Here is a 22,179-nt window from a genome sequence, read left to right on the forward strand (position 1 = left end):
AGACTAGATTATTGCAATGCCCTGTACTCAGGAGCCAACAAGTATGTCACTGACAAACTCCAAAGATTGCAAAACAACGCTCTAAGAGCAGCTCTGAACATCCCTCATAGAGAGCACATCTCTAAATTCAGGAAAGAGGCCTATTGGCTAAAAATAAAGGACAGAATCCTCCTCAAAACTATATCTCTCACCTCTAAATGTCTCAACACTCTAGCACCCCCCTACCTATCGGAAAAAATCACCAGGAAATTCACCTCCCGACCTCTGAGATCTGCCAATACCTTCCTGCTTGACATCCCCAGATTTAAACTCACTACGGCGGGAGGAACTAGCTTCCTAGTTAAAGCTGCTCAAGCATGGAATACACTCCCTATTGACCTTAGACGCCCTTACCTTACACTAGATTCAGAACCAATGTCCTCAAATGGCTTCGCTCTAACGACCTTTAACCTCTTCACTCTGACAACCTTATCAAAGCACCTGACAGCACTACGGTGACTTACTTATCTTCCTACTCATAGCTGTAACCACAGGCTTTTACTAACCTACGTCCTGCTAGTCTAACTTTTATCCGACATACCCTCTCCATGCTCTAGGAATAGCCAATATCTATTCCACCTCACTCACTGTATCCACATTGTATCAAATGACTGTACTGTTTGATGTATTATTTTATGTATTTCACATTGTAACTACATGTATGCACTAAATTGTGACAGGCATTGTAGCTAAGCTTTGAGAATTCCTGTAATGCTGCGCCCAGCTGCTCAAGGGCTCGGGGCGCATTATCAAATCAATAAACAAACAAACAAACAAACTTGCCTACAATGGACCTCTAGCTGTGGAAAGTCACTAATTATTGCACAGCAATGGTGTTCATGATCACCTGAACAGAGATGAGTACACATGACATCGTTTTTCAAAACATGTTTATTAAATGATCGAGGACAGATAAGTTAAAGAGAGGATTTACGGCTTCATGAGCTGTCCTTGGTTATTTTGTTTTGCTACATGGACAGACCATGAGGATCATTCATCAGAAAAAGCTAATAAAATGTCGGTTGTCCCATAAAGGCAGTTGAAACAGGAGGGTGAGCACAGGCACCATGTTGGAAAGGGCTCCACCTCCTGCTTCTGTATGTATCATGGTTGGTCTTGGATTATCCTTGCTCTGGAAATGTTGTTAATCTTACTATGGCGCCCAGGTATTTTTGTTGGGCAGGTTGTGCTCTGTGGTGATCTTTACTGGCAGTATTTCTTCGTGTCCACGTTCTTGTATTCGGGGTTGTAGCCAGCTTTGGAGAAGCAGATGGCGGCAGCGCGGTCGCACTCACAGATAAATGCCTCACAAGGGTTGTTTTTACCTGTGGAAAGAAGATGAGGAGCTGAGATGGGGAGAGCTGAGGGACACAGGATCACAAAAGAGAGATTCAGCCCTGGGGAAAGATACAATTTACCAGTTGCAAATCGTTTCCACTGGATCCCTGTTGCCTAAGGGCTGCACCTCAACTTTACCCCAACAACCTCAGTATATTTCTTTATTAACTTGATTATAACTTACATATGTTGTTCTTTTACTGGCAACATCATACTACCTTGTACTTGGTTTAGCCTTCAGCCTGAATGATGCTCAGAGCCCAGCAGAGCCTCTTCACAACTATGACCCTGTCCATGGACCCCTCATTGAGTCAATTCAAATGAATTCTACTACCTGGACCTTTGCTGAGCCCTAATGTCCATGCTATGCCAACCAGACCCTATGAAGACCTTATATAACCAATAAACCACTAGCAGTCCGTGTCCTCAGTAATCTAGACCACTAGTTTCCACCCGACCAACCTTCATCTTCAGAGACTTGATGCCATGGCTACAGCGATGCTTCAAGCTTTTTGATGGTCGTGTCCCTGATTGTTCCAGGCATTTGGTATTGGCCAGAACTTTAACCCTCCATCTCGGTCTAGAACTTGAACCTTCCAGCTCGGTCTAGGCATGGATTCATACAAACATTTGAAGCTGTGCGCCCATGACTTCCTTCCAGCATCCACTGAACACAAACATCTCTCGGTTGAGTCACCTCAACTCAACCACTACCAAGTACATCATGTCCCCTGCACTCCTGCACATTCTTGCCCCATTTGTACCTGCTTTGGTGTGTGTCTCTGTGTCCCTCACATCTGTCTATGTGTGGTGTGTCTCTCGCTTTTAAAATCACAGCTCCCTTATGCTTTCAGGCTCTATCCACACTCTGACCAGTGCTGTCAAACAGTTCACTCTTCAATCTCCATGAGGAAGCCGTATTAGTGCACACAACCCCTTCTTCTTTTCTGATCTTTACATCAACACACTAAAATCTAATGAGACACTAAAACCTATTAGTAGTGTTTGTATTTTTATTGTTCTGTATATAGTGCCTTTTTCCAAAGCGCTTTACATAGGAGATCAACAGTACATAAAATCAAGCAGAGTTTGGAAGCTGAGGTTGGAAGCAGTCTGTGGCAGTCTGCTCTCTATCTTTACTGTGCTGTGTCAGTGGGAGGACCCACTCTACAAAACCCACCTCAGTCCGCGGAGCGGACGTGGAGTTTGGAAGCTGTGGTTGGAAGCAGTCTGTGGCAGTCTGCTCTCTATCTTTACTGTGCTGTGTAAGTGGGAGGACCCACTCTACAAAACCCACCGCAGTCCGCGGAGCGGACGCAGAGTTTGGAAGCTGAGGTTGGAAGCAGTCTGTGGCAGTCTGCTCTCTATCTTTACTGTGCTGTGTCAGTGGGAGGAGCCACTCTACAAAACCCACCTCAGTCTGCGGAGCGGACGCGGAGTTTGGAAGCTGAGGTTGGAAGCAGTCTGTGGCAGTCTGCTCTCTATCTTTACTGTGCTGTGTCAGTGGGAGGACCCACTCTACAAAATCCACCTAGAATTGAGGGAGGACTCGGGTGACAGTCACGCCCAAAACTATGTTCCCCCACCTACATGTAACGAGGGGAAAAAAACAACAGATGACTCGAAAAGTACAACACAATTACCATTTGCAACAAAGCTGTCTCAGAAATAATTATCCAACAACAAGAGCCACATAAGGAGGACTCAGTAAACAAAGAAAAGGTGGTCCCCCTAAGTGACAATAACTCCGAGAATATTGGCTTACCGCAAGTACATAGCGTACCCAACGAGAGTGAGGAGGGTACAACACCAAGGAAACCGTCATCAAACAATATCTCAAAAAAATCAGTTAAAAAACAAAGAGAAAGCAAATCAAAATCATCAATAGAGAAGGAGAAACCATCTCAGGAAAACACTTTAGGTTCACAACCTAAAAGAACGGTGAGGAAAGCCAAATTCAGATTAAAAGCAAACAAGCACTCTGCAAACTCAGTAGCCAGATTTTTCAAAAAAACATCAATGGAATCACAAGACCAAAGGGAGGTACTATCAGACGCTGAGTTACTGGAGGGAGATATTTCCCAAACATAAGACAGTATGCAAGAGCCAAGGTTTGTATGGTCAGGGATGAGAAGAGCCTCCCCTCGAGCCACCTTAAAACCTGGAATTCGATACTTCAAAGATCCAGAATTTCAGGGGGTGTCGCCCGCTATGAACCTGCCATCCCAAAATAACATACAAATTGAGAAAACACATGAAGATCGGAGCGATTGTTCTACGGTGAAACAGAAACCACCGGCCAAAGGGAGCTCCTGCACATCTAAGGGAGTAATCGCACTCGACAGTATTAATGAGATCGACCAACACACACCGAAGGACCCCAGTGTGGGGATAATAGACGAAATTGCCCCGAGGGGGAGTGAGATCCTCATAAGGGATCCTCTACAGGAGACCCCAGCTGCTGAAAAGGTCATTTCAACTTCAACGAAAGACAGAATCATACCTCAAGTGAGAATTAACCCAAGGGATCTGTCACTGGAGGGTGGATCTGGGAGGAAAAAACAAGATAACATTCTAGAAAAAATAACAACTACAGAAGAGGAACTCCAAAGGGAAAAATCTGTAAGGGCTAACGATTTTGTCCATAGCCCCACACCAGGTCCTTACACAAGATCCCCCCCACAAAATAGAAGATCTTTGAACTGGACAGAGAATAATGAGAATAGTACACCAACACGAAATAGAAGATCCTCAACGGTGACCACTGACAATGAGAAGGAACCAACAATAAAAAAAACTGACATTTTTGCTATAATGTCAGCAATAAATATCGCAATGAATCCATTTTGTAAATTGTATGAGTCCATACATGATACTTTAAAGGACCAACTAACCTTGGAAGCAATGCTCCACACGAAGATGACCTATGTTGAAGGTTTTATCATGGCTATGGAATTAAGGGGGGGAAAACCTCATGCTCCCGATAACGTAATAAGCAGAGATTCTGGCCAACAAACTAACATAGAAACGTTGCGGTGCAACCTGAAAAACAACTCAATCGCTACTCAGACGAAGTCACACTAAAAGAAGTCAGAAATGAACTGGATCGAGAGCCAGGAGACCAGCCGGGTGAACCACAAATGACAAAAGAGAGCGACATCCCCCTTCTAAATCTCGGAGAAGAACTCAAGAAAGTCCCCCAAACTAAAGTACGAAACCAACAAGGGGTAAAACTGAAGGGACCAATTAAGAAACAGCCTACAAATGGGTGTGTCGTTTTGACCTTGGAAAAAGATGGGCTAAGTACAACATCAGCAGAGGATGTAGGAAGAAGAGAGCCTCAAACCGAGGCGAAAAAAACATAAATCACAAAATGAGAACTCTGAGTCAGAACATTTTAAATTACAAACAAGGAAACAATTAACATATCCGCTTTTTGAAAATGGAAAAATAAACATAACCAAAGCCGGACAAAGGGTGGTTACGTTAGAAAGAAATCAAGCTCACACTAAGACAACAAAGGAAGTTTGTAATCCCCAGGAAAAGAAAACGCAGTCAAATGAACAAATGAAAAAGAGATCAGTGTTTTTTCACGAAGTAGAACTCCCAATGGGGGAAAAATCAGCTCAAGTCGCACCGTTAACTATATGTCAACAGGACACTGAAGACCATGAAGAAAGCATTGACATTATGGACTTGTCGGTTTATTCCGACGAAAGCGGGGATATAGACCCCAATCTAGAGAAGCACCAATTGGAACGTGAGATAATAGAACGTGAAGTTAAAAATAGTGAAATGGTAGAAAAAGACAAAAGCAGCTCTTTTCTCACCCTAGAAGAACGGCGTGAAATAGTCGCTGGGGTTCAAGCGGCCAGCGTAAGGGATACAACGCCAACGAGAGAAAGAAACAAAGGAGGATCTCCATTTAGAGAGAAAGAATGCAATCCAAGGGATAGGAACTATAGAAGCAGATCACGAAGCCCAAAAAGAACCTCAAAAAACCAGACACGGGAGGAAGTTAAATCTGTTAATAAGATAAAGACAGAATATATTCGAAAAAGAAACCAAAGAGACTCACGTCCTGAGAGACAACTAAGAAACAAAAGAAATAACAACTCAGAAAACGAGAAAGAGGTTTATATTCCATATAGCAAAAAAAATGGAAGTGAAAGGTCCTTCAAACTGGAACGTGTGGGTGACTCACGAGATAAATTGATATTGAACAGGAAGAACACACTGGCCCTCATGAAATGTATACCAAATCTGAGACAGATTAATTCTGGTGATATCAGATTTGTGGAATTCAGTACGTCGGGTAAAAGAGCTGTGTTTATTTGCACATTCCATCTCCAATAATTAGGGCCATGATAACAGCGGAACAGGAAAGTTTCCAAATGCTGGGATACGGTCTGTGTGAGTACCACGTAAGAAATAAACATCGGGACCATGAAAACAACAAATGGGAAACACAAGAAAGTGCACAACTTAAACTGGAGAAAGTGCGGGCACGCTCAAAAGGCCCCTTACGGAGATTTAAGGAAAGGGTCACACAGAAAGATGCTAAGCTCTCGGAATCATTACAGCTCGACACAGAGGAGAAGACAACCCAAAGAGGAAACCGGACAATTGCAGAAACAGTGAAAACTCCTTATTTGGACCCTTTAAATAATGGAAGATACCCCAAGGGCCCCTCTCGGAGCCTGACAATAACATTTCCACAAGAAGATCTACCAAGGGAAAACAGATCAACAGCTAGGAACACCCCTCAGGATGTAGAAGAAGATGTGGTCGAGAGATGGTCATGGATCTCAAAAGTACTAAGTAAGAAGAGTTAGCCATTCAGAGAAGTTAGGGAGCCCACAGACCAAGTGCGGGGAGGAGGGACGGAAGATGAGACTGATACCATTGTAATGGGAATTTGGAACACCAGAGGCTTCACCCACCTCCTGGCAGAATGTGACGTCAATCTTGGGGAGTTTGATATCTTATGTCTCCAAGAGACATGGCTAACCCATAAACCCTTTTTGGAGGGATACGAAACCTTCCTAGCCCCGGCAACCTTTTCTGGCAAGGGTCGACCAGCGTCAGGTTTGATGACGGCCATTAGATCAGGTGTGGGAATCCAACATATAAAAACAGAAGTCTCTAACGCCCACTTCCAAGTATCCGTTTTAAGATGGACCAAAACATCGGTAGACATCAACAATTAAAAAAAGCACAAAATACGAAATAATTGTCTTGATAAATACCTACTGGAATCCTGCGGCAATTAAGAACGAAGATTTTCTGAAAACAGGAAACAGCATATTAGAAAAAACACACTTAGAATGGGCCCCGAAATGTATTATTCTTTGTGGGGACCTGAACGCGGTCTGCCCTAAAACCAAAGTTGCTAAGGGAACTATGAAAAAAATTCCCCTAAACATGGTCCGAGGCCACCTATGGAAGGGGATGATGTCAGCATGGGACCTCCAAGGTTTAGAAACAACGATGCTTAGTGATGGCCCACCAATTCCGACGTGGGAAAGAAACAACCAGAAGGCAAATTTAGATCACATATTTGTCTCTAATGAAATGCTGAGGATTATGGTTGATTTTGAGGTGGTAAAAACATCTAATAGTGATCACAATTTATTAAAGGCAAAATGGACACATATAAGGACTATTAGGCCAACAATGACTGCTGAGATTGAGGAGTGCAAAGGAGGCACAAGACTAAGGCAGTGGAAGAATTAACAACTACATATACTGCCATATGCAAATTAAATCGACAAAGTGGATCGATAATAGAAAAAGACAACATTGATTATCGTCCACTATTAAAAATCTATGAAAAAAAAAAGTGTGGCCCAATCGTGAGATAAAAAACCATATACACGAATTTAACAAATGCATTGTGGAGGAGAGGAAAAAACTACGAAAACTTAAACGTCTTGCAAGAAAAATAAATACCCCTGAAATGAAGAACCAAGTAAAAGCGGCGGAAAGTTCGTATAAAAGCTGGTTATGGCTTCATAGAGCAACAATTGCCCAGGCAGACGCTGCCGCAATGCTGAGGACGATATTTAGCAGGAAATGATAGAGATTTTTGGACCTTGATAAAAACAACTTCGGGGACCCGAGCAAATGCAATAAATAATTTTGTCGGAGAAGAGGCCTGGACGAAACATTTTAGTAATTTATTCCAGAAAGTTGGATGGCAAAATACAACAACATCTGCTCCCTCAAACATCTCCTGGGCGACGACATGGGAGCGGGACGACATCATGAGAAAACTTGTACGTTTAAACAACTCGAGGGGTCCTGGCCCAGACGGCATCACAAACGCTGATTTAAAAGAAAATAAAGAAGAATGGGTGGAATTTATCCATGAAGTGATAAAGAAGTGTACATTCCATAGATCCATACCCACCTCATGGACAACAGCAACTATCGTGCCGATATATAAACACAGCCCTAGAGAGGAACCTAAGAACTATCGCTCAATAGCTCTCCTCGATGTGGTTGGAAAAATCTTTGGCTCACTACTCCTGGAAAACTTTCAAAACTGGGCAAGAATCTCGGGCAATGAAGATCCACTTCAATCTGGGTTTGTGAAGGATGCAGGGACAGCTGTAAACATCTTGCTGGTAAGCATCTTAAAAAGTAAGATCCATGAAGGAAGCCCAAAAATACACCTGGCATTTGTTGACCTGGTCCAGGCGTTCGACGAGGTCAACCGGGAAATCCTATGGGAAAAATAAGAACAAAAAGCTGCCCGGAAGGGATCTTGGAACCCATTAGAGCTCTTCATCAAAAGACCTCTATTAGAATACGTCTAAACCAAGCAGGGTGCCTTTCAGAACAATTCACCACGGCCAGAGGAGTAAAGCAAGGGTGCCCTCTTGCCCCAACGCTATTTAATTCATAGCTCTGGAATATCAAAGATGGAGAACTAGAGATCCGCTCATTTCCACCCACAGTAGGAAGATCTAAGATCTCCAGATTACTCTACGCAGACGATCTTATTTTATTGGATTTTACACCTATTGGACTTCAGCACCAACTAAATGAGTTGGCAGTTTATATAAAGAAGAACAATTTGGAAATCAATAAAACTAAAACCAAAGTCATGATTATGGAAAAACATAACCCATGCACTGATAACTTCAGTTGGACTTTGGAAGGCGAGAAGATCGAACAGGTGAAAGAATTTAAGTACCTAGGGGTAATCCTTAGCAATAACAAACAAGAGCAAGAACATCTCTTGGAAAAAAACAAATAAGTTGGCCACTCAGGCTAAAATGATAGACGGAAGATTCTGTAAATTTACAATAATTCCCTTGATACAATTCTATAAGGGAAAAGTGGTACCATTCTAATATATGGAGCAGATGCAATGCTGATGATCCCCGGAAAATTCTGGAAGCGTATTGAAGGGCTCTTTTGGCGAAGCACATTGAACCTACCAGCATCGACGCCTGTTTCAACCATACGCCAAGAATTGGGACTACAATCATTAGAGTCGATGGTGGTAAGAAATACAATAATGCTATACAGAAAGATTAAAATCAGCAAATGTCCAAATGTAGCTACTATTATCTGTGCTGAACTTGAAGATCATAGAAGTAACCTTCTGATGAACTGGGAGATAGAAAATCAAAAAACTTTGGACAAGATAGATAGCTCGGAGGAAGAACTGATACAAAATCCAGATAAAGTTAAACATAAACTGTGGGAACGAGACTGGATTCAGGCGACATCTCTGGAAAACTGAAGCAAATTAATAAACCAACAGCCGCCTACAACAAGGGGCATAAATGATATGTCAAACTATCTAAAAAAGTTCCCAAACAGACGTCTAAGAAACATGTTTATGCGCTTCAGAATGAACCTTTTGCTAACAAATGAAATCAGAGGGATAAGAAAAATTTCATTGGATAACAGCTGTCGTTACTGTAAAAAAACAAATCAAATTGAGACACTGAGACATCTACTATTGACATGTACAAATTTGATGGACCTGAGAAGTAGACACCTTGGCCACATATTCAAGGAGTTGACTATATGTGGAGAAGAGGACTGGTGGAATAAACTAATAGAGGGAGACAACACCTCTTATGTGATTGCGGTCTCACAATTTTTCATGAACTTGAAACTTGAAATCTAGGAATGAGACCAGTTGGAGACCCCTGCCTATCCTATTTACACTCAGACTGGAAGGGCGATGGACCATTCCATCGTTAGGTCACCCACGACCACAACCAGTCTGGTGTCAAGGAATCTCTCTTTCTTTTTTCCTTCACTCATTGTCGATATTTATCTTTGGGTTGGAACATACAATTAAAAGTAGGGAAGGAGGGAAAATGTCTATTTTTCTTGCAAAAATTTCTTTTGTAAATTGAATCAAGTAAAATAAAACAAAATTTAAAAAAAAAAAAATCAATGGTGTAAATCATAGTTCAGCTACAGCCAGTAAGAACCAATCAGGGTACTGAAGAAGGTGAGTGTTTAAGGAGGAATGGAACAAAGAGTAAGAAGTAATAGAACGAAGAGACAGAGGGAGCATGTTCCAGTGAAGAGGGGCAAGGAGCTTTAACAAATGAAAGCGGGATTGAGCGCAAGGAGGACAGGGAATGGTCAGTCTAAAAAGAGCCGAGGAACAGAGAGAACTAGAAGGAGAGTAGAATGAGAGAAGAGATGCAAAATAGTCAGGGTCAAGTCCATAAAGAGATTTAAAAACTAGGCAAAGAAAATTGTATTTAACCTGAGAGTAGAAAGACAACCAACCAAGTGAGGTAAGAGAAGAAGAAATCGAGTCAGGATGAGAGAGAAGACAGAGTGAACGAATAGACGAATGATAGATTTAAGAGGAGCAAAGCATGAGTGAGGAAGACCAAAGAACCTGACAGAACAATGGAAAAGTCGAGAAAAGATTAACGATGAGATAAGAAGATGTGTGGCATGGAAAGTGACAAAAGGTCAGACTCTGCAAATGTTGTAGAGATGAAATCAACAGGTACAGGATGTGAGAGAGATATGATGAGCAAAGCAAAGGTTAGAATCGAAGTAGAGACCAAGATTACGGGCAGCAGAGGAGACAGACAGGAGGGATGAAAAGAAATAAATGGGGAGGAGACTGTGGTAGGAGAGTGTTAGCGGGAAAGAATAAGACTTCAGTCTTTCCGGCGTTCAGAGTTAGAGAATGGGAGCCATCCAGGATTTAACTGCAGAAAGGCAAATTGAGAGAGTAGAGTGAATGTCAGGCATAAAAGAGGAGAAGGATAGAAAGAGCTGAGTATCATCAGCATAGAAGTGGTGTGATTGTCCAAAAGAAGAGATTATAGGAGCAAGGAAAGAAGTATATAAAGAAAATAGAAACAGACCAAGAACTGAGCCTTGGGGAACACCATGATCCAGAGGAAAAAGTGAAGAGATGTTACGACCCCAGGAGACAGCGAATGTGCGATTGGAAAAGTAAGAGGAAATCCACGCGTGAAAAGAGACATGAGTGGGAAGAAGAAGAGATAGACCAGACACGAATGTGGAGATATTTGAGTAAACAAGACGCTCAAGGAGTTTAGATAAAAAGTGTAAGAGAGATATAGGATGAAGGTTTGAGACAAGAAGGGGATTAGCTGTAGGTTTTTTTTTAGGATAGGAATAATAATAGCATGTTTGAAAGCAGAGGGGGAGGTAGTAGTGGAGAGACATATATTGAATAAAGAGGTAAGAAAGGGTACCAAAAGCAGATAGATTTTGGGAATGAGTGAAGAAGGAATAGAGTTAGTAGGGGCATCAGTGGGGTGAGCGTTAGACAAAAGGAGAGGAGAGCCACCTCAGAATCAGAAACAGGGGCGAAGTTAGAGACAGTGTTGGAAGGAGCAGGGAATAATGAAGGAGAGGAGTTATAAGAGGGTGACAATAGAATATCCTGACGTAAGGAGTGAACTTTAGAAGAAAAGAAATTTGCTGCGAGATCAGATGCTGATAAGGATGAATTAATAGAAGGATCAGGTAAAGCAGTAGAAAAGAAGCCGAGTTAGTGTTTGAAAGAGACGCCGAGGGTGAGTAGATTGAGTATGGAGAAGGTCAGAGAAATAAGTGCGTTTAGCAGAGTTAATACAGGTGACATAAAGAGTATGATAAGAAAAATAAGTGGCATCATTAACGGGAGAACAGAGTTTGTGCCATCGCCTTTCGAGGCGACAAAGAAAACAGCGCAGAGAACAGAGATGGGGAGAAAGCTATGGTTGGCCAGGTTTGAGAGTAGGCTGAAAAGAAGAAAGAGGATAAAGTTGATCAAGACTAGAAGCAAGAGATGAAAGAGCGGACACAGAGAGAGCAGAAAAGTTTGTGAGAGACAGAAGAGAGTTAATACAGGTATCATAGAAGAGCGAGGAATTAAAGTTGCGTAAGTCACGCCTAAAGAATGTATTGGATGAGGAAGAACTGGAGATACTGGGAGAAGTGAGTGGGAGCAACGAAGCAGAAAGTAAGGAATGGTCAGATAAGTGGACAGGTAGAGCACATATAGAAGAAGCAGTACATGAGGAAATAAAAATCAAGTTAAGAGTGGAACCAGAAGTATGAGTGGGAGGAGTAGGAAGTGAAGAGAGCAGATGTGAATCAAGTATGGCTAGAAAATGAGAAGCAGAATGAGTAGAGGAGGGATGGAGATTAAAGTCTCCAAGTAAGATAAGTGGAGTAGGACTAGGTAGGATGTGCCCAAGAAGGTGGCCAATGTCCTAAAAAAATGACCCAAGTGGGTCAGGTCACGAACGCTGCACACATAGTTTCAGTGGAAAAGACCATCCAAACTCTACTGATGAACTAATACACCAACTGAACCCAACAGACACCATTAGAAGCCAAACACCAGTCCTAAAAATGCACCTGAAATCAACTGGAATTGCCTCTATGGCAGTTCAGAAGATGTTGAGAAATCCATCTGCCAGCAACTGGACCAAGGTGAAAGTGGCCAATTGGAATTTCCATCAGAGAGCGGCTTGTCTGGCCTCTGCCTCTGTCATAGCCCTACTAGCAACTCAGCAGGACCACAGCTTGTATAGAATTTTCCACACTTCCCTATAGATTAGTGTGACTCTATTCTGATTGGAAGATATGCACTTGTGAGTTTCTGATTGGTGTATATTTAATTGGGTCCCAGCTGTGTCGTTGATCCTATGACTCCTATTTCGATGAGTGAAGAATGTGTCCCCCTCAGTCACATACTGCTGTGTGCTGTAATCATGTGGCGCCTACTTCAGAGGAGCAGAATGTAACCCAGAGGTCTGCAGTGAGCTTCAACGCCCTTGCTCAGGCCAGTTATGCTGGATGAAGCTAGAGAAAGTCTGTGGCTGATAAATGTTCTCGTTTGTCTACCAAGACCCATATGGGTCTTCTGTCTGTCTTGGGAGTTTGTGCAGGTCTACAGGAGGTGGTGCACTCTCAACACTTGCCCCTTCGCTCTGGAATAAGGAGCTCTTTCACTTAGAAAAAAGTCATTTGAAGGTTGGAAACACATCAAACCTTTCCTGCCACTTCCAATTTTGCTATATGGTCATGGTTATTAACTACATTGTCCATTGGCTATCTGAACCCTCTTGTTGGTTGTAATCATGATGAAAATGCCATACAGCCCTGTTTTTCCATGCTGTGGTAATGCAAGTACTCAGACCCAACCCATTAGTGGGAGGTGGAGCAGTGACTGAGGAAGTTATGTGAATAGGCTGAACAAAGGATGGCGTAGAAACACTGCCAACGGAAAAGACATGCAAAAAGGCGACTGCTGTACATACTGCTGCAGGTGATGCTGGTCCCAGAGCACGTGTGGCTGTAGCTCTCGGTGTAGGGGTTGTCAAAGACCCAGTTACAGTCGGGATGGTTCATTGCTTGTCCATAGCAGTCGTCATGGACATAGCAACATCTGGAAGAGAAGGACAGAAACATGCAACCCAATAAGGGGACTGTGTGATGCTTAGGTGGACTCATGGTGTTATTGACACATGCAGACACATACTAACAGTATGATATTGTCAAAGGAGGACATGTATTGACAAATACAGGCAGCGTGAAGTTGAATGGCATATACCAACAGACAAATAAAGGCAGCAACATAAATTGTATCTATTCAATTATACACCATAACGTAAACAAAATAGAATTGCATATATTTTTTCATACAATAAAATTGAAACTATTTTTTTATACACATAATGAGGTACGAGAAGAAATGAACACCAATTTCATGTCTAGGTCCACCTCTATCACTTTGGAACAAACATGCCAGCTGTGGTACACACTTTCAAGAGAATTCCTACTAAATGTTAACAAAACCTGCATACGATTCCTATTTATCAATCTCACAATCTGAACAAAGTAGAACAGAAAGCTTTGATGGAAAATATATCGAATCAAGTATTATTTATTGAACCTGAAAGTAAAATGGGTGACATTGCAGTAATGAATGTCTCCCACTTATGAAATAGCACATGACCCTAATAATAACATAGAGCATTAGCCAAACCTGCCTAGCTACCACTAACATGAAACACAAACCCTAGCATGGGACATTTTAAACCAGGAACATAGTGAGGAGTGTGCCCCCCAAAATAAGCATGATTATCTTGATGTGAAAGACCCACAAACTACTACATTCTTTGTGGCTCCAAACCTTCATAGGCACTTTATCAGCCATCCAGGATGCTGGCTATAGTTGAGTGCTTGTACAAAATCAGTAAACGTATTATCAAATTCTCCAACCCTTAGCCAAGATGATTAGGGCCTTCATTTTGGGGTTGCTGGAAAACCCACCGGTAGGCGGTGGGTTTCCGGCAACCGCGCAACAGCAGTACTACCGCCTGATATCCCGGTGCCACCAGAATATGACAGGGGAGGCGGCAATGGTTACTCCGCATTTCCATGGAGTCTGATTGGACTCCATGGAAATGGGGACACGGAAGCACCGGCACCGTTGCTAGCTTTTGTGACAACCATGCCGGTAGGGACCTGAAAAAAGCCGGCAGGTCTGGCCTGCTGGGGGATCCGTGGCACCTACCGGCATCATTGTATTATGGTGGTCCGTAAAGGGTGCCGGACCCCAATACCTGGAATGAGGTCCTAAATCTTTTCTCTTTGGCTCACGCAATGTCATCAACATCATGGAAAATTTGGAATTTAACACACAATCTGATCTCTGAGTGTCTTTTGATATTAATGCATTATACACCATTATTACACGAGAAGCAACAATAATGCAACTGACGCATTCTGTGAACATATGACCCATCCCCACAATTTTGTTGAATTAGCAATATGCATGCTGCATGGGAGTAGTGGGGATTTTTACTTACAGACAAGGGTACAGAAATGGGTGCATATTTTGCACAGGGTTTGGCAAATATGTTAATGGGAGACTTTGAAAAACAATGGCTATGTGGCAACTCACCATTCTCGGGAAATATCCACCTGTGGTGCAAATACAATGATATGGTATGATATGTCATTTAAAACGTGCCTGTACACAAGTGTTTTTAGGTGCGACAAGACAAGGGTGGGGGACAGAGGCAGGACAAGACAAATGATCTTACTAGGCCTTGTGTCATTCAGATCATGCAAGTGGGACAGCGCAAAAAAGTGCATGGGAAGTGCCAGGGAGAGGGAAATAGGGGAAGTGCAATCAATGCAGGATTGCTCTGAGTGAGCGCTGCCAGGGCAGCACGGCTCTGGATAAGTGCAAGGATGCAAGGGGCTGTAGAGGTTACAGCTACAGCTCCTACCTGCACAGTAAGCCTGGAGGCAGAGCAGGGGAGACTGATAATGGAAGAGCCTGGTACCCAGTGAGACTCTGGTGGTAGCCAATCAACCTGCCGGTGCAGCAAACAGGTAGGTCAGCAGGGGAGAGACAGAGAGAAAGCAGACTAGACAAGGAAGGTCTTGAGAGGCTTCTGGAATTTCAGTGGTCCAGCTCAAGTTTGAGCGGGGCAGGGATATCATTCCAGAAGGAGGCGCCTGTAGAGGAGAAAGAACTACCCCCCACTCTCTGTCTGGAGAAGTGTCTGGCACCTAGAGAGTTGGAGGTAGCTGAGCAAAGGGCACGAGAAGGAAGGTATTTTGGAAGAGAGAGTTGGATGTAATACAGGCCACTGTCCCATAAAGCTTTGTGGATGATGCAGAGGGTCTTGAACTTGATCCTTGCAGCCACCGGGAGCCAGTGGAGAGATTTCAGGGCTGGAGAGATACAGTCCCTGGGCTTCAGGTCATGAATAAGTCTTGCAGTCCTGTTCTAGATTAGTTGCAAAGGGCGGAAAGTAGTGGAAGGCAGACAGAGAAAGAGGCTGTTGCAGTTGTCCAGCCTAGAGAGAACCAGGGCTCTGGAGAAAGTAAGCTTCTGGGGGAGAGTGAGAAAAGGAAGAATACCTCTGAGGAGGTGCAGCTGGTAGTGGGCCTTCTTGGCAAGGTCTGTGATGTGAGGAGAGAAGGAGAGAGTGGAATCGAAGATGACACCAAGGTTTTTTGCCTCACAGGAAGGCAAAGAAAAAGGCCCAAGGAGGGTGGCCAGAGTGTGAGGGAGGGAAAGTAGGAGTAGGGCTACCAGTGAGAAGGATCTCCGTCTTGCTGGCATTAATGCAGAAATCGTTGCAGGCCACCAATCCTGAATCACAGATAGACAGTCAGGAATGAGCGAGAGAGGATGGGAGTCTGCGGGGAGTCTGAAAGTGAGCTAAGTGTCATCCGCATAACATTGAAAGTTAGAGGAGAAGGCAGAGATTGGACCAAAGAGGCCAGGTAGACATTGAAAAGCTAGGGTGAGAGGTTAGAGCCATGGGGAACAGCACATGTGGAGAGAGAGGTGGCAGAGAGAAAGGACTCAAGTTGGACCTGGGAGGGTCAGTCCAGGAGGAAGGAGGTCAACCACTCCAGGGCCTGATCTGTGATGCCCAGGTTTTCGCAGAGTCGATTGATCAGGACGGCGTGAATGACCATGTCAAAAGCAAAGGAAAGGTCAAGGAGGATGGGGTCAGAAGGAAGGCTAGAATGAAGATTAGAGAGCAGATCTTCACAGGTGCTCAGGAGAGCAGTTACTGTGCCTCTGGCTGCTCTGAAGCCAGACTGATGGTCATAGAGACAACCAACAGATTCAGTGTGGAGAGTAACCTGGGAGATGGCCAGATTTTCCAGGGGTTGCCCAGGAAAGAAGGGATAGAGATTGGGGGATAGTTTGTCGGACAGGTAGTGTCGGCAGGATATTTTGACAATCTGTACATTTGAGGATATTTTGACAATCTGGACGGGAAGGCTAGAATCAGTATTTTAACTTTCAACATGGCTGAACCAGTGGGATGGTAAACGCTGGATCGCAAGGCATTTGGGAAAAACAATGGTTATTTTGTAATCTTCTTTTCCACGCATAAGAAGGGGCCCTTTACACTGATCTCTTGTAAAGACGGAAGCACTACACTCAACCATAAAAAACACGGGACAAGAGATCCCAGCAATATAACCTCCCTTAATGGCAGTTTCTCCAAATCTGAAGAAATTATACCCAAAGCATGATTATTTTGTTCAGGCTGGGAAATTCAAATAACAGTTACTAAACCATGGTTTGTTCCATTGGTCACTAAAAGGAGCACGGTTCACTAGCAGGGAAGCCGTATTTGAGGCATGTCAGCACATGGAAAAGAGTGAAAGACACCTTTGTGTACATCTTCTCCAGGTTCTCCAGACCCACCCAGAATTGCAGTTTCACAATTCTGCCCCATTCTAAGTCTAAATGGAGAGGGTGTGGAAGAGGGAAGGGGAGAGAGAAATTAAAATAGAGAGAGAAAGAGAAATTGAGAGAGAGCAAAAGAGAAAACAGGAAGGAGAAATAGGAAGTGTGAGAGAAAGTAAGAAAGTGAGGGCAAGAGAGAAAAAAAGAGAAAGTGAGAGGGAGAGAGAAATTGACACAGAAAGAGAACGTGAGAGCAAGAAAGAGAAAGTGGGAGTGAGACAAAAAGATAGTGAGAGCAAGAAAGAGAAAAAGAGCAATGCAGAAAGGTGAGGAGGGAAGAGGAGAGAGGAGAAGAGAAAAGAGAAGAGAGGGGAAGAGAAGAGAAGAGAGAAGAGAAGAGAAGAGAAGAGAAGAGAAGAGAAGAGAAGAGAAGAGAAGAGAAGAGAAGAGAAGAGAAGAGAAGAGCTTTGTACTATAGTGTTCTGAACTTTGCGGCTCTTACCTACACAGCTGTAAGCATGTGACACCGAATGTAAGGGTTTATGACAACCCTTATAGGGCCAAACTGAGTGACAACAGCAGAAACATAACAAATAGTTGCTTCCTGAGTTCCCGGACGCCACTTTCAGTCAGGTATCAATATAAAAGATTGACAGGGCTACAGGAGCAGGTAGGGTGAATGCTTGACGGTTAGATGTGTCAGTTCAGATTCAACCCTAATCTCTTTTCACTTTTAAAAGGTACTTTTAGGTCTTGGTGGATCATCTGGGAGGCCTGAGGGTTAGATTGCTACCTTCGAGCTGGTATTTGTGTTGCGGGTGAGTACAAGATAGTGAAGTGATTAACCAGGGTGGTGAGATTGGTTCAACCAAGTGAGGGTGTGGCAAGATGAGGACCGGCTGGCTGTAATGCGCCATAAACTCAGAGGTGGTTCACTCACCTGTCCAGGGTGTCGAGTGGGGTCCCGCTGCCTCCCTTGCCACAGTAGCAGCCGTAGTCGTTGTAGTCCAGCAGAGGGTCACTGGTAGGGATGGCACACTTTATCATGGCCCGGAACTGCCACAGAGCCTTGATGTCCGGGGTGGACCAGTGAGCAGCAGCCGCTGCAGAGGAAGAAGAGACTCCACGTCAGGTATGCTGTGGCTATCAGAGGCAGGAAGAAAGCAAGACCAGGGGTCTCGCGGCCTAGCAGGCCAGGTCCATGGCAGTGGTGGGACACTTTTAGGGGAAATTGGGAGATTGTAAAGATGTGACCGACTCAGTCCCAGCCGTAATAGTATTTTAGAAGCACACAACTCCCAAAGAGCTTACACATTTCCCTATAACAAAGTTTACCCAGGTTGGTAATTCCAGGCGACCGCATTTGACAAGTGTTATCCTCGAACTGCTCAGTGGTGTTCTTGGTTTCAGTTTGCATTTTCATTTAAACAGTAGGTTTTACTACTGGTGGGTTGTTTACTGAACCTACACATCCAAAGCCCAAATACTCACACGAGGAGAGCCAGGCCCATCCTGTGCCATGAGCTAAGCACATTGCCATGTCAGCCTACCCGTATGAGACTGTGCCATGAGTTAAGAATAGAGTCCGCCTACCCCTAGGAGACTGTGCTATGAGCTAAGAATAGAGTCCGCCTACCCCTAGGAGACTGTGCTATGAGCTAAGAATAGAGTCCGCCTACCCCTAGGAGACTGTGCTATGAGCTAAGAATAGAGTCCGCCTACCCCTAGGAGACTGTGCTATGAGCTAAGAATAGAGTCCGCCTACCCCTAGGAGACTGTGCTATGAGCTAAGAATAGAGTCGCCTACCCCTAGGAGACTGTGCCATGGGCTAAGAATATCGCTGTGGTGAACCAGCCTACTAACATGAGACTGTGGCATGAGCTACGCTCACCTTGGAGGGTCAGCCTACCCCTATGAGACTGCACCAAAAGTTAAGAACCAGCTTGGTTCCATGTCATGTCATCGTGGGATATTTTTTCAGCAAAGAAATCGCGGTAAATAAACCCGCGAAAAAACATCCTGTGATGAAAGGACGTCGTATCAGCCAGCTTACCCCTATGAGACTGTGCCACCAGCTAGGAACCTCGCTCTGGGGTGTCAGCCGACCCTTAGGAGACGGTGCCACCAGCTAGGAACCTCGCCCTGGGGAGTCAGCCTACCCCTAGGAGACTGTGCCACCAGCTAGGAACCTCACCCTGGGGAGTCAGCCTACCCCTAGGAGACTGTGCCACCAGCTAGGAACCTCGCCCTGGGGAGTCAGCCTACCCTTAGGAGACTGTGCCATCAGCTAGGAACCTCTCCCTGGGGAGTCAGCCTACCCTTAGGAGACTGTGCCACCAGCTAGGAACCTCGCCCTGGGGAGTCAGCCTACTCTTAGGAGACTGTGCCACCAGCTAGGAACCTCTCCCTGGGGAGTCAGCCTACCCTTAGGAGACTGTGCCACCAGCTAGGAACCTCGCCCTGGGGAGTCAGCCTACTCTTAGAAGACTGTGCCACCAGCTAGGAACCTCGCCCTGACTCATCAGCCTACCCTTATGAGACTGTGCCACCAGTTAGGAACCTCTCCCTGGGGAGTCAGCCTACCCTTATGAGACTGTGCCACCAGCAAGGAACCACTCCCTGGGGAGTCAGCCTACTCTTAGGAGACTGTGCCACCAGCTAGGAACCTCGCCCTGACTCATCAGCCTACCATTATGAGACTGTGCCACCAGTTAGGAACCTCTCCCTGGGGAGTCAGCCTACCCTTATGAGACTGTGCCACCAGCTAGGAACCTCGCCCTGACTCATCAGCCTACCCTTATGAGACTGTGCCACCAGTTAGGAACCTCGCCCTGGGGAGTCAGCCTACCCCTAGGAGACTGTGCCACCAGCTAGGAACCTCGCCCTGGGGAGTCAGCCTACCCCTAGGAGACTGTGCCACCAGCTAGGAACCTCGCCCTGGGGAGTCAGCCTACCCTTATGAGACTGTGCCACCAGCTAGGAACCTCGCCCTGAGGAGTCAGCCTACCCTTAGAAGACTGTGCCACCAGCTAGGAACCTCGCCCTGGGGAGTCAGCCTACCCCTAGGAGACTGTGCCACCAGCTAGGAACCTCGTAGGTAGGAACCTCGCCCTGGGGAGTCAGCCTACCCTTAGGAGAAGGTGCCACCAGCTAGGAACCTCGCCCTGCGGAGTCAGCCTACCTACCCTTATGAGACTGTGCAATGTGCTAAGAACCTCGCCCTGGGGAGTCTGTGAGACTCCCTGTGAGACTGTGCCATGAGCTAAGAGCATACCCTTGGAGAGTCAACCTATCCCCAGGAGACTGTGCCATGAGCTATGACCCACGCCCTGCGGAGTCAAACTACCCCTATGAGACTGTGATATGGCATAAGAACACCTCCCTAATGAGAGTGTGTCCTGGCTTGAAAGAGACCCTGTTCACTTCAACTCTGGCGAGAATGGACCACTGTGCCTTGAATACCTCCTTGGCAGGACTGTTTGTGTGCCCCACCCAATGTCACTCTGTCATGAACTGCCCCCCACCCCGTCCCTCCCAGCCCTGACGTGACTCCACCATGAGATTAAAGGGGACCTAGCTGATGAGACTGTCCAATGAGCTAAAATGGCCACCTTAGTGAACCCAGAGGTATTTTAATCTGTGGCCCACTCACTTGCAGCCTCTGGTTGCAAGCGACCCAGAGTCATATAGTACCTGGCCCCCAACCTGTGTCCCTGAAGCACTTTCTTCAATGAGGCCCCTTAAGTGCCAAGGACGAGTATGCTCGTCCTTTTTACATACAGTTGCATAATAGTCTGACACTTACAGTGAGGCGTGAAAGTCCAGGTGGCACAGAGGAGAGTTGAGTGAATTAGAAATGGGACTTAAAATATGAAGGACCCTGTGTAAGGAGTACAGCCAGGGGTAGTTACCTGTCAGGAGAAGGGCGATCAGGAGCAGCTTCATGGTGTTGGCGAGTGGGTTGGTTCCAGGAGAGAACTCTGTAAATATGGGGTTTGGCCGCTGGGTATTTATTCCCGGGCCTGACCTTGCCTGACCTTCCCTCTGGAAAGAGATAATAGTGACGGCTGCGGGTTTCCACTGCTCGCCTGACCTGCACTATCGTTCCCTTGCTTTCCACGCGGGTCTGACCTTCACCATATGGGAAAATCTATGGCTTTGCGGAATGTTGAACACATGGAGCCTTTCACTGAGAGGAATGACTATTTCTTGGAATAAACTATCACGGACCACTCCATCAGTGGAGTTCTGCCTTTAAGGGGAGTTAATGCACTGTTGATACTTTTAATCTGATGACTGATCAATTCCAATGATTGTAGAGCGCAAGGTTCGCAAACCTTTTTTTCGCGCATCTCATCACTTTTTCGCGCATCTCATCACTTGTGCCAATCAAAGGTGCGGCCAGGTCCACAAAGGCCTCTGGCTGTGTGCAGCAGACACGGCTAGATGCTTTTTTTTAAATGTGTAACTGCAGTTCCACGTTTGCTGCGGGAGCCTTAAATATATTGTATTCAAGGTGGCAGGCCATTGCAGCCCCCCAGGAATGTGGCAATTTCTGAAATGAGTGCATATGAAAAAATCGCCTCCATTCATTCGAGTTCATTTTTTAGAATCTGCCCCATAGAGTTCTTGATACTTCTGCAGCTTGTAAGAGGCAGAAGTTAACAAATTGGCCACTCAGAACAGATTGGGCTTTCATGCTCTCTTAATCCCCAAAGGATGCAGTAACTGAGACTGGTGCAAGGAAGATGTAAAGATTGTTCCACAAGTCTATGTCCAGTCAAGATATAGCACGACTGACCATGGAGCACCCTTCTAAAGCAGGAGCTGATAAAAGACATTAAAGGCACAATAATATAGCCTTAAAGACCAAGGGAGGGGTCGTTATTATGGGCGCCAAAGGTCATTCCGTGAAAGAAAATTCCTCCCAGAAATAAGTGTCTCGTTGCAATAAGACTGGAAATTGCATTGTTGTTTTTCTGTCTGCTTTTGAAGACAGAATTTTCAGAATGCAGTCAATACCAGTAGTTATTGACTGCACTGAAAACAGTCTGATTGGCCTAGAGGACCTCAATAATGATTTCCTAGCAACCTGTCTATGCATCTG

The 22,179-nt window shown here is 45.0% G+C and overlaps 1 protein-coding gene across 1 annotated transcript; it reads right to left on the reverse strand.

The window, feature by feature from the left end:
• Positions 1-1,094: 1,094 nt before the first annotated feature.
• LOC138493356 (phospholipase A2, minor isoenzyme-like) lies at positions 1,095-21,038 on the reverse strand. Its single transcript, XM_069620411.1, has 4 exons — positions 20,984-21,038; positions 18,012-18,174; positions 13,158-13,285; positions 1,095-1,364 (listed from the first exon to the last, which is right to left on the reverse strand). The coding sequence occupies exons 1-4, from the start codon at positions 21,015-21,017 to the stop codon at positions 1,243-1,245; spliced, it is 447 nt and encodes a 148-aa protein (XP_069476512.1). The 5' UTR covers positions 21,018-21,038; the 3' UTR covers positions 1,095-1,242.
• Positions 21,039-22,179: the final 1,141 nt, after the last annotated feature.

This window comes from Ambystoma mexicanum, chromosome 10 (genome assembly GCF_040938575.1).
Source record: "Ambystoma mexicanum isolate Mex_15411 chromosome 10, UKY_AmexF1_1, whole genome shotgun sequence".
Classification (NCBI taxonomy): domain Eukaryota; kingdom Metazoa; phylum Chordata; class Amphibia; order Caudata; family Ambystomatidae; genus Ambystoma; species Ambystoma mexicanum.